The 12,371-nt window shown below is 48.4% G+C and overlaps 1 protein-coding gene across 3 annotated transcripts; it reads left to right on the top strand.

Moving 5' to 3' along the window:
- Positions 1-6,472: 6,472 nt before the first annotated feature.
- On the top strand, positions 6,473-12,344 carry WDR74 (WD repeat domain 74). 3 transcript variants are annotated; one of them, XM_084773484.1, is made up of 11 exons: positions 6,473-6,608; positions 6,689-6,795; positions 6,878-6,999; positions 8,386-8,461; positions 8,591-8,737; positions 8,891-8,992; positions 10,349-10,449; positions 10,528-10,583; positions 11,382-11,527; positions 11,776-11,832; positions 12,112-12,344. In XM_084773484.1, exons 1-11 carry the CDS (start codon positions 6,545-6,547, stop codon positions 12,289-12,291), a joined length of 1,158 nt encoding a protein of 385 aa, XP_084629610.1. In that variant the 5' UTR covers positions 6,473-6,544; the 3' UTR covers positions 12,292-12,344. The 3 variants fall into 3 exon arrangements, with proteins under 3 accessions (XP_084629610.1, XP_084629609.1, XP_084629611.1); XM_084773483.1 differs by having other exon boundaries at positions 8,365-8,461; XM_084773485.1 differs by lacking the exons at positions 6,473-6,608; positions 6,689-6,795; positions 6,878-6,999 and adding an exon at positions 7,583-7,601.
- Positions 12,345-12,371: the final 27 nt, after the last annotated feature.

Below are 12,371 nucleotides of genomic sequence, written 5' to 3'. Positions count from 1 at the left end.
GTGGGTGGAGTGTTCAGTAGGTTCAGGATCCATCTCTATGGATCTACACGCGGGTTTAGCGTGAGTGAGGGCAAGGAATCACGTTAAGTACGGGCACTGGAGGCAATGACCCAGTCAGTGGAGACGCGGTGGTCCCGAAGCCAAACCTCCAGCAACGACGTTTCATTCGCAGTGGGTTGGGACAGCCTAGCGCAGGGCCGAGGGCGTGCCACACTCTGCTAAAGCGCCTGCGCCTCTTTTTCGCGCCGCAACTTCAGAGGCGGAGCGCTGCACACGCACCTTTTAGTGGACTCCTCTACCCACAATTCCCCCGGCTCACACGACGTTTGCGTGAGCGCGCACGTCGCTCTTGGTCACGCCTCCAAATCCCGTGGGCCTCTGCGAAATGGTATTTATAGGTCTGCCATTGTCCTTTTCGGTCTCATTTTTCGGTGATCTGGGTGAGTGTGTGTTTGTGCTCCGATTTTTAGCTCTACCTCCCCCCCGCCTCCCCCCAGCTTGCCTGCACACGAGGCTAGTTTCGATCCCACAGAGATTTACGTACGTTTTTAGCTAAAGGCGTGAAACACTACCTTTTTTTTTTTTTTTTTACAGAACTTTTGTTTCTGGTGGTTTTATTTAAGAGACCACATGGACATATGTCCTAGATATGATTTTTGTGTTCGCTGTTCCGTAGCTTGGGCCGGGGAGGTTCTGTTTGGGTGGCTTTGTGAAGGACAAAATGAAGGCGGCGGTGCCGGGCCATCCCCTGTGATGAGTACCTTTTCACAGACCTGTACTGATCTCCGTGAGGAAGAGTAACTCTGAGGAAGCTGGCCCTGCTACCGCCTCCTCCCTCCCCCCCACCCCGCAGCTTTCTCAGAAAAGCGGCCTATGGGTAACTGGATGTTAACTCTTTATGTCACAGGTTTGATGCACTTGTTCACATACAGGAGAATGGGAGTAGGCTTGCTTTTTGGAGTAAGTGTTTTAACTTGAATTTTCGTTGTTGCCTGTAAGTTGTGAATGTGCCACAGGGATGATTTAAAAGTTGAACTCTCTCTTTCTGATGGTGTAGTGGAGAGGAACTGAGAAGGCTGAGTGGCACAGTCTGCGGCAGGTATCTTGGTTTGGAGTAAAGTCCGTTACTAAAGCCTTTGGTTTTGGTTTGTTTCTGTTTTCTCCCAGGTATGGCTAATTACAAAGGAAGTTACAGTTTGGAGCTGGGCAATTTCATTGATAAAGATAGCAGGATTCACCGGTGCTACAGGTGGGTAAAGACGGCTTGCGCCTTTTTTTGGGAGGAGGTAGCACGTGCGGGTGACCACTTGATGATGAGTGTAAATGACAAGCATATGGCTGAACTCTAGTGATGTCACATTACTACTGAAAAGTGGCCCGAAGATGGACAGGTGCTGGGGTGGCTATGGTTGCCTTAAATAATAACTTGTGGTTGCTTGTTTTGTTTTTTCTGTATCCAGGATACTGTAACTTTCTGAAAATTTCAAGCGACCTCCCAGGATGAGTGCAGGTAATTAGTCTAAATGGGCTCTGGCCTTCTCGTCCCTGGAGAGTCTAAAATAAGCAGGAGAGAGACACACGGGAGCAGGGCTCCACTTAAAGAGTACCTTAGTGCACGCCTTTAATCCCAGCACTCGGGAGGCAGAGGCAGGCGGATCGCTGTGAGTTCGAAGCCAGCCTGGACTACAAAGCGAGTCTAGGACAGCCAAGACTACACAGAAACCCTGTCTCGAAAAACAAAATAAAAAAGTACCTTAGTGCAAGGGTTGGTCACTGTCAGATGATTTGAATCGGTGCGCTGATGCTCTGTGAGGCTGTCGGTTAAAAGCATGTTAGAGTTCTGATGGCAGTTTCCGGTGGTAAAGGAGTTTTGTTCTGTCCTGATGAGTGAGAATGACTGCTTATTATTCGTTCCCAGGTTTTCCTGATGGTGATTTCTTTATCTAAAGGTGAGATTTTCCTGGTAATTAATACTAAGCCTGTTACGATATCGAATGGGCTTTGTCACTAAAGCGAGCCCCTCTTTATCAGTTGTCTTCTGGTTTTTCTTAGTGATTCATTTGCCTCATTAATAATACACAGAACAAACTGCACTTGTTGCTGTGTTTTTGACAAAAAAAAAAAACAGTAAGCGCCATGTGGGCAATATGCTCCTGCCTGTCCTTGAATCCTTATATGGCGTGGGGCAGGCAGGGTTGGGATGCAGCAAGGGCCTTAACCTTCTGGAGGCTTTAGTCCATTCCTGTATACCACCAATCTCCAATGTGAACAGGGTATTTTTTTTTTTTTTTGCATGGTGTTTGATTGCCAGTTTTTTGTTTTGTTTTTGAAGACAGGATTTCGCTGTGTAGCCTTGGCTGTCCTGGACTCACTTTGTAGACCAGGCTGGCCTCGAACTCACAGCTATCTGCCTGCCTCCCAAGCACTGGGATTAAAGGCGTGCGCCATGATTGCCAGTTTCTATGATGAATCAAACTAGCTCACTATGACTGCCAGTGAAAACACAGGAACACCTGAGAAACTGGGAAGTGCAGTGTAGGGCCAGGATCCCTGTGCCCAGCCTTCTGTTCAGTATTTTGCTCTCTTTTCCCCAGGTCCGTTAACGATGCCATGCTTGGGTTTGCGCACAGGTGAGTAGCTTCAGTGTGTGGTGCATGGATTTGGGCTTTCAAAGTTCCTAAGATGCCAAGTAACAAGTACATGATGACTTTCATAGAATCTCGTTCGGCTGATGATTGCTGTTGAGAACTGGAAATCTGATCATTTTTTCCCCTCTCTTGGAATGATGGGTCAGATGAGAGCCATGTGGTGCAAGCTTTAAACATTGTTAACTGTCTTGTTTCAGATGTGCTGTCTGGCCTAGAGGCAAGGAAAGTGCCAGGTAAGTGCTTTGTAATGTCGTTTGCCCTAGTTTATTAGGTGACATTGTGTCGTTCTTGATCTGGTGAATTCCTGCTCACCATGATGAATTGAATACCGCCCCAGTCTGATAGCTGTGAAGAGAGGTATTTGCTGAGTTGTGAGCTCACCTTGGTCAAATAGGAGCTAACATAAGTTCAATACAAATAGTTCTCTCCTAAGCAGTGGGGATAATTGTACCAATTTCTGTTACCCTACAGGAAAGTTAAACATGCCTTCACTCAGTCCGGGCTGAAATGAGGTGAGAAAACTTAGATATAAGGTGTAGTGAGCCTATTAATTTCCCCATGAGGAAACATCCACATGTCTTACTTCCTGTCCTAGCCCCAGAGCCTGAAAAGGTGAACCCACTGGGGCTGGCTGGGGGAAAGGAGGAAAACTTGTTCCAGAAGGAACTGTCTGAGGGATTGAGTTTTTGTAACAGGAAGGGGAGAATTGTCATGGACGAAAAAAACAAGGTGGTTTATGTCTTTTCCAGGTCTGCAGAAAGCAGGAGGCGCACGGTGGAACAAGCATCAAACATCTCTGATCCTCTTACAGTTTTGGTTATTTGGAGCTGTGTCATCCTTCTTTTCCTAGTAATAAAATTGTTTTTTTTACCATTTGTTGTGTGAGCTATTATATCTGGTATAAGTGGCTTGCGTAAGTCTGCCTTGGCTGTGAAAAAGGACCCTTCTAAGTGTGTAAGGACCAACAAAGGTAATGCTGACAAATCCTGTGCTGAAGAAGAGACCAGGGCAAAGGAGAGAGATTGCCCTTACACCAGGGAAAAGGGATGGATCTTTACAAGGAATTACCCATCAGGCAAGGCTGTGGGCTATTGAAGCCACTGTTCTAACAGTAGCCCGGAGCAAATGGGGCACACAACTTAGGCACACTACTTCAAAGGCAGGTGGATCTCAAGTAGAGGACAGCCTGGGCTACAGATTCAAGACAACTGGGAGGCATAGGACCCGAGGTTTTTTTTTTTTTTAAGGTTTATGTACACAATGCTCTGCCTGCTTTAGGCCTGCAGGCCAGAAGAGGGCACCAGATCTCATCGTAGATGGTTGTGAGCCACCATGTGGTTGCTGGGAATTGAACTCAGGACCTCTAAGAGCAGACAGTGCCCTTGACCACTGAGCCATCTCTCCAGCCCAACACCTGACTTTTATTCTAGCCAATTTGGATTAAAACTAGGTTTCCAACTTTACATTGTTTCCAAGAAAATACTGAAGACCTTTCTTAGCCAGGATTTGATGCCTTTTTGCTCTGGGGTTAAGAATGGTCCTTGGGAGCATTCCCTGCAAAGAACCCCTTAAGAAAATTTGGGGAGGTAGAGGCAGGAATAGGGCCTACAGAGTAACAGCAGCCTTTCTTTAGACTCTAGCTTCTAGTGTTGGCTTTTTTTTTTTTTTTTTTTTTTTTTTTTGAGACAAGCCCTCTGTTAACCTCAGCTGTCCGTCTGCTGGGATTAAAGGTATGCACCACCAGGTGACAGCCTAAAAAGCAAACTTGGAGCCATCATGTTGGGTGCTGGCAAGCAGAGATCAAGACTGTTTTCCTGCCATGTCAGGAAGAAGCTACTCAGTCCTTTGGTCCCACTGGGACACCACCACACCTTCCTAAAAAAAGTCATAGAAGAGACTAAGGAAACAAGATGGAAAAGAGGTCACTTGGCTTTGAGATTCTGAAGTGTGTGGTCCCAGGGACTGTGCAAGCAGACTGAGTACTCAAGTGAGGCAGAGAGTAAACAGGTTTAAAGCACTATTTCTGAGTTGTGAAGCATTGATTTGTTGGTATATTGGAGAATAGAGCATAGGGCCTTACTTTAGGAACCACAACTGTAAAAGCAAAACAAAAGGCTAAGCAGGGGGAGATAGCCAACTGTGTCACTTCTGGTCGGCTCTTTTGGCTAAGATCACTATATTGTGGGACTAGAAAATGGAAAAGAATCTTCACTGTCTATTTTTTTTGACTTGGTATTGCAGTATTTCCAAGAATGGTGCACTCTCCCTAGGGAATATGATGTTTAAAGCAAGCATCAATTCATAGGAACTTACAAGAACTTGTAGCTAAGTGTCTTATCACTGTTTTGTCACTCTCTGGAAACATGTAGAACTGTAATCTGTTTTCCAAATGTTGAAGTTAAAAGCTGTCTACCACCACTCTTGCCTGGCTTTATTTGTGACACTTCCTTTCTTATGGTTTTCAGACACAGGGTCTCTCCCTCTCTCTCTCTCTCTCTCTCTCTCTCTCTCTCTCTCTCTCTCTCTCTCTCGTTTGAGACAGTGTTTCTCTGTGTAGCCTTGGCTTTGTAGACCAGGCTGGCTTCGAATTTACAGCGATATTCTGCCTCTGCAGGGATTACAGGTGTGTGCCACTGAGCAGAACTCCCCCCCACACCCGCGCCTCCCCCAAGGCAGGGTTTCTCTGTGTAGCCTTGGCTGTCCTGGACTCCCTTTGTAGACCAGGCTGGCCTTGAACACAACTCAGAATTCTGCCTTAGTCTGTGCTGAGACTAAAGGCGCATGCCATCACCCCCCAGCACTGTGATCTTAGTATGTGTATTTTATTCAGTTTATGTAGATGGTTGTTTAGAGTGTATTTGTGTTTTCAGATCTCTTGTTCCTCTTGGTTTTGTTTGTTTGTTTTTGTTTTTGGTGTTGTTTTTTTTGTTTTTTTGAGACAAGGTCTCTCTGTGTTAGCCTTGTCTGTCCTTGGACTCACTTTGTAGACCATGCTGGCCTCCAACTCACAGTGATCCGCCTGCCTCTGCCTCCCAAGTGCTGGGATTACAGGCGTGCGCCGCCATGCCCACCTTTTTTTTTTTCCTTTCCCCTTCCCCAATGAGTTTTAGGGGGTTTTTTGTTGTTGTTGTTGTTGCTGTTTTGTTTTTTTGTTTTTTCTAAATACAGTATTCTGCCTGCCTGTATGCCTGCAGCCAGAAGAGGGCACCAGGTCTCATTATAGATGGTCATAAACCACGATGTGGTTATCTGGGATTGAACTCAGGACCTTTGGAAGAACAGTCAGTGCTCTTAACCTTTAAGCCATGTCTTCAGCCCCGAGTTCTAAGTTTCTGAATGCACGTACACACAGTTTGGGGGTACATTTTATTGTTGTTGTTGTCCGTTTGGTTTGTTTTTGAGACAGGGTTTCTCTGTATAGCCTTGACTGTCCTGGACTCGCTTTGTAGACCAGGCTGGCCTCAAACTCATAGCAAGTGATCTGCCTGCCTCTGACTCCCGATTGCTGGGATTACAGGCATGCGCCACCACCCTGGTTTCCAAAGTTGTTGTTTTTGTTTTTTAGAGACAGGGTTTCTCTGTGTAGCCTTGGATGTCCTGAACTGGCTTTGTAGACCAGCCGGGCCTCGAACACAGAGAGATCCTCCTGTCCCTACCTCCGGAGGGCTGAGATTAAGAGTGTAAAAGAGTGTTCCTTTTTGAGCGGTGGGAGTTAAGAGGGGAAGGAAGGAAGAAAAAGGAAACAAAAGGCAGGACGAAGAGGGGAGGGGGAGGATGGGAGGGAGGGAGGGAGGGAGGAGTAGCGGGACAGAGACCAGTGTTGTCAGATCGAATCCGACGCCCCCTGATGATGCATTGGTGGCGCGCCGGAAGTGCGACCCATCGACTGCTCTGCGATGGCGGCTACCTCTGCTCGCTGGAACCATGTGTGGGTTGGCACCGACACTGGAATCCTGAAAGGTGAGTATCTGAGTTGTTCGTCGGAAAGTGCAGGGGTCGCTTGTTTGTCGCCCCAGCGTGACTAACATTCTCGCCCCCAGGGGTGAACCTTCAGCGGAAACACGCTGCAAACTTCACGCCATCCGGACAGCCGCGGCGTGAGGAGGCAGTGAATGCCCTGTGCTGGGGTACAGGCGGCGAAACCCAGGTGAGTAGCCGCTGGCTAGGACGGAGCTAGGAGACGCCCGGGCAGCCTCGCTCTTGTCCCATCCTTCTTTCTCTGCTTGCAGATCTTGGTGGGCTGCGCGGACAGGACGGTGAGGCACTTTAATGCCGAGGAGGGTACATTCCAGAGCCAGAGATACTGCCCAGGCGGGGAGGGCACGTTCCGAGGTCTCGCCCAGGCGGATGGGTAAGGACTACACCCTAGCTCAGGTGACAGAGCGTTGTTGCTCCCTTGGGTGAGCTGAATACACTCAGTTAAACCCTTAGGTGATGGGATAGGTAATTGCAAAGATTAACTCATCCTTATAACATGCTTTTATTGGACAGCTACTAACCAAATGCCAGGCATGAGGGAAAAGTACAGGAATTTTGGGTAAAGCTTGTGTCTTTATAAAGTTGCATCCTAGCCGGGCGGTGGTGGCGCACGCCTTTAATCCCAGTGGGAGGCAGAGGCAGGCGGATCGTTGTGAGTTCGAGGCCAGCCTGGTCTACGAAGTGAGTCTAGGACAGCCAAGGCTACACAGAGAGACCCTGTCTCGAAAAACCAAAAAAGAAAAAAAAAATGAAGTTGCATCCTAGAGTTTTTATCCTGTCTCTTTTATAACGTTCTGTACAAATAATTTAATGCTTTTGAGCATGCTTTTAAGTAGTGATTGACAAAAAAATGAACAAGATAATGAAGCTTTCAAAGTGATGCTAGGAAGAAAGAGTCACCGAGGTTGGTAACCTAGGTGCCACTTTTTTTTTTTAGATGAGTGAAGAGAGAAGGCTGCTTTGGTAATTCAACAGGTGAGCTCCAGAAAAGAGGATGGAGTTTAGAACTGGGTCTTGAAGTCAGAGAAGAGACAAGGGCATTCCAAAAAGCAGAGGCTGACAGGGTAAAAGGCTAAGAGTCTACATACACGAGACAAGTAGCATTTGGAGCCTGAAGTCAATTAAGCATCATTGTATGTGTAAGTTTGGCTTTGTATTCGGCTGAGATTAAATGGAAAGAGCTTTTGTCCTAAGCTGAGGTTTTATTTCATAGGTAATAGAGAGCATATTGGGGTTTTTGAGTGGGAAGTGCCATGGACAGAGCTCTGAGCCTGTAGGAGTGAGGAGTATCAGAGATGCTGCTTGCCACAGCCCAGGCCAGCAATATAGAGCTTGAACCTAGGTAGGCAGGTGTGCGGAAGATCGTGAACACAGGCTATAGACACAGACTCTCTAGAGCCTGGGAGAAGACGTGGGCTTCTCTCTTTCCTTCTTTTCTTCACCCCAAGACAGGGTTTCTCTGTGTAGCCCTGGAACTCACTTTGTAGATCAGGCTGCCTTTGCCTCCTAAGTGCTGGGTTTAAAGGACTGTGCCACCATGCCTGGCTCCCCCTTTTTTTGGGGGGGGGGTGTTGTTTGTTTTTGAGCACCGTCTTATTTAGCCAGGATGGTCTTGAGCTCACTGTGTAGCTCAGACTGACTTTGAATTCTTGCCCCACCCCCTACTCCCCATTACTTCTCATGCATTTACCAGGAGGCATGTACCACAAAACCTGGCTTACACTTTTCAAATTCCCAGTGTTCTCTCCCCTGGTTGCAGCACCCTGATCACATGTGTGGATTCTGGGATCCTCAGAGTCTGGTGTGACAATGACAAGGAAGCATCCTCTGATCCAGTAAGGTTCACTGCCCCAGTGGCTGAGGAGGAGGGTGGGAGGCGGGGTGAGCGTCTATCTGGGGAATTTGGTAGAGGAAAGATTAAGGACCAAGGACTCGGGGACTGACTCATCTCTGATTCTTTTCAGCTCTTAGAACTGAAGGTGGGTCCTGGGGTGTGTAGGATGCGACAAGACCCTGCACACATCCACATGGTTGCTACATGCGGGAAAGAGAATGCTTTGAAAGTATGGGACCTACAGGGGTCTGAGGAGCCTGTTTTCCGGGCCAAGAATGTGAGTCATGAGATACTGTGTCTGAGGGTGGGGGACGTGGAGGCCACTGACTGTGCTCTGAGCCTTGATGAGGTGGGGGCGGGTGATGGAGGACTGAGGGAAACAGGTCAGGTTTCCCAACACCTTGTGTCACCTATGTACCTGCTGCACCAGGTGCGGAACGATTGGCTCGATCTACGGGTTCCTATTTGGGACCAAGATATACAGTTCCTCCCTGGGTCACAGAAACTTGTCACATGTACAGGATACCACCAGGTGAGACTCTCTTGCTTACTCCTGGATTAAAACAGCCTTCTGGCGGTAGGGGCGGTGGTGTGGGGAAACTGTCTCCAGGCAACATAGATTCCCATGGCGTCTCACCATCTTCTGTCCTGGGATCTGATGTTTTGTTTTGTTTTTGTTTTTTGAAACAGGGTTTCTCTGTGTAGTCTTGGCTGTCCTGGACTCGCTTTGTAGACCAGGCTGGCCTCGAACTCACAGCGATCCGCCTGCCTCTGCCTCCCGAGGGCTGGGATTAAAGGCGTGCGCCACCACGCCCGGCTCGTCCTAGGATCTGAAAGGAGCTCATACTTTCTCAGTTGGCCGAGCCCATGCATTCTGGAGTGGTCTTTTTGTTCTTCCCTGAGACAGGGTTTCTCTGTGTAGCCCTGGCTGTCCTGGACTCACTTTGTAGACCAGGCTGGCCTCGAACTCACAGTGATCCGCCTGCCTCTGCCTCCCAAGTGCTGGGATTAAAGGCGAGCCACCACACCTTCCTAAAGGTGGAATTTCTTGAACTCTTTTTATTTCTCCTACCTAGAAGGGAAAACAGCAAAGGGAGTATTGCTACACGGTACGTTCCACAGGGAACAGATCCCTTGGGCGGAGAGCAGGTTGGCTGTCAAAACAATTGCATAACCCTTCCATCTAGTACTAGCCAGGCTCATGAGCTCTGACTGGGCATATTCTGGATGGTACGGTCACAGAGAGAACTTTGTAGTCCTCATGTAGCCTGATTTGCTTTGGGGACCCCTTTCTGGTCTCAGCTCTACCAGTTTTGTGGGCAGGCTTGGCTAGGGATCTTTGTGGCCTATTTCTTTTGAAGTTCTGAGACTCAGCCAGGATTGGGTCGCTGTTTGTCATTTGTATATTCCTACACATTAAAGTCTTATACAGGTACTAGGGCTTCGCTCACAACACGTGACGAGCTGCCCATTCCTCCCTTGGTGAGACTAAGCCTTCCTGCTTGAAGTTCGCCATTTTCTAGCTTTGGTCCCATGTGCTTTTCTAGCCCTCCGCTCAGACTGTGCTCATGCTGCTGACCCCTCCCCCAACACTGAGATGCGGCACAGACCTCACATGAGAAAGCAGTCTTGCCGGGTGTGGTAGTACACCCATTTAATCCTAGCACTTGGGAAGCAGAGAGAGGTAGATCTCTAACCTCGAGGCCAGCCTGGTCTACAGAGCAAGTTCCAAGACAGCCAGGGCTATGTAGAGAGACCCTGTCTCAAAACAACAATAACAACAACAATAACAAAAGAAAGCAGTCTTCAGAAGGATGGTGATAAATATGAAGATACTGAGGGCCAGTGTGGGGAAGGATGCTCTTCTGAGTCTTCAGTCTTCTCCTAGGTCCGTGTCTATGATCCAGTCTCCCCCCAGCGCCGGCCGGTCCTAGAGGCCACCTACGGAGAGTACCCACTGACAGCCATGACCCTTACTCCTGAGGGCAAGTGAGTGTTGAGGGCAGGGAAAGTGCTCTGGAAGGCTTCAGAAGTCATACTGAGTCCCCTCTCTGGTCTCCTCCTTAGTTCCGTCATCGTAGGGAACACTCACGGGCAGCTGGCAGAAATTGATTTTCGGCAAGGTGAGTGGAGGACGGGTTGTGTGAGCAGGGGAAGGGGCAAAGCGGAAGTCAGGCACTGCAGCTACGGAGCCCTGTCAGTGGCGCATTCATTCTTTGAGTTCAGGTTCTGATTTCACCAAAAACTCTGTAACCTTGGTCCCCATGTCTTTGTTTCCTTGCCTATAAAATTGGAATGTCATTGGTAACTATTGTTTTTAGAATTACAAGTATTATCTGTAGGCCGGGCTAGCAATCAGTCAAGACACAGACACTTGTTATATTTTGATAGCCTTAGTTAACCTGGGGCAGGGCAGATATCAGTCCTCTAAATTGCCTCCCATAGTGGGGCAGGCATAGGATCCCTGTCTCAATCCCATGCCATCTGCTTCTAATAACTTCTGTCAAGCTACCTCTCATCTATAATCCCAAACACTTGCTCATGTTCTTCATCTGGGCTGGATTCTCCATCCACATTGGCCATGTGCTTCTCCTCCAGCTAACCCATGGTGGCCTTCCTCTCTTCACTTCAGGTCTCCTTCTCCTGGTGGCAAGTGTCCTACTTCTTCCCAGAATTCTCTCTTCTAGCCCTATCTATCTCCTTTGCCCTGCCCAGGTCGGGTGGCTTCTTATTAAGCAAAATGTTAGAGACAGTAAGCACTAACTAGCATCAAAATCCATCAGACTATCCCCCAACAGGTAACTCCTGTTTCTAGGTTATTTTGAGGATTAAATACTGAAACACATGTGATTTGAACAGGAACAGTAAGTGAATGTTGATGGGCTGGGTAGCTGGCACTGATGCCCTGCACCCTTCTCCAGGGCGTCTGCTGGGCTGTCTGAAGGGGCTGGCTGGCAGTGTGCGTGGGCTGCAGTGCCACCCTTCCAAGCCCCTATTAGCCTCTTGTGGCTTGGACAGAGTCTTGAGGATACACAGGATCCGCCATCCACGTGGGCTGGAGCATAAGGTGAGAGCCAAGACCTTTGACTTTCACGCTTACTTCTTCTGGAGCTTGTCCCCTTCCTGTACCCCACAGCAAAGTCTCTGTCTGGGCTCAAGACCCCTTTATTTTACAGTTTTGTTGTTTTTTTTGAGACAGGGTTTCTCTGTGTAGCCTTGCCTGTCCTGGGACTTACTCTGTAGAGCAGGCTGGCCTTGAACTCAGAGATCCACCTGCTTCTGTCTCCACCACCACCCACTTGGCTTATTTTACAGGTTTATCTCAAGTCTCAGCTGAACTGCCTTCTCCTGTCAGGCCGGGATAACTGGGAGGTGAGCAACTAGTTAGGTGTAGGAATTTGGGTGCCAAAGGCATGATGGTGAGAGATTCTCTGTGGAAAGGATGGGAGGTGGTAGAACACAGACCAGAGTGTCTCTTTGCTGTCAGTTTCCCTGAGAGATGCTCAAGGCCTTGCAGGCTTATTGCCTAGGGCAGGCACTCCAGAACTCAAAGGCAGTGGTTTCTAGATCCACATGGTGGTGCCCAGAAGATTTGTTTTTCAGCCAGTCTGTTTCTCTGTGCCTGTCCTGAGTGTCCTTCCCCCTCATCAGGATGAGCCCCAGGAACCTCAAGAGTCCAGCCTGGTACCCCCAGAAGACACAGAGACAGATGAACTTTGGGCATCTTTGGAGGCAGCTGCCAAGCGGAAGCTCCCCGATTTGGACCAGACACAAAGTGCTCTCCAAACCAGAAGGAAGAAAAAGAATCGGCCTGGATCCACCAGTCCCTGAAGGACTTGAAGCCCCTTGCTTCCTTTGTTAATAAACAGCCCAACACACACTGAGATCCTGAACTTTTTTTTTTTTTAAAG

This window comes from Acomys minous (genome assembly GCF_964271855.1).
Source record: "Acomys minous genome assembly, chromosome: 2".
NCBI lineage: Eukaryota > Metazoa > Chordata > Mammalia > Rodentia > Muridae > Acomys > Acomys minous.
Note: the sequence above shows the minus strand (reverse complement) of the source record. Positions and strands in the feature narration are given on the sequence as shown.

Excerpts from the sequence above, each read along its gene's own strand:
- WDR74 (XM_084773483.1), top strand. The coding sequence starts at position 6,545 with ATGGCGGCTACCTCTGCTCGCTGGAACCATGTGTGGGTTGGCACCGAC. Across the intron at positions 6,609-6,688 it reads CGACACTGGAATCCTGAAAG|GGGTGAACCTTCAGCGGAAA; the intron begins GTGAGTATCTGA and ends TCTCGCCCCCAG. Across the intron at positions 11,528-11,775 it reads CACGTGGGCTGGAGCATAAG|GTTTATCTCAAGTCTCAGCT; the intron begins GTGAGAGCCAAG and ends CTTATTTTACAG.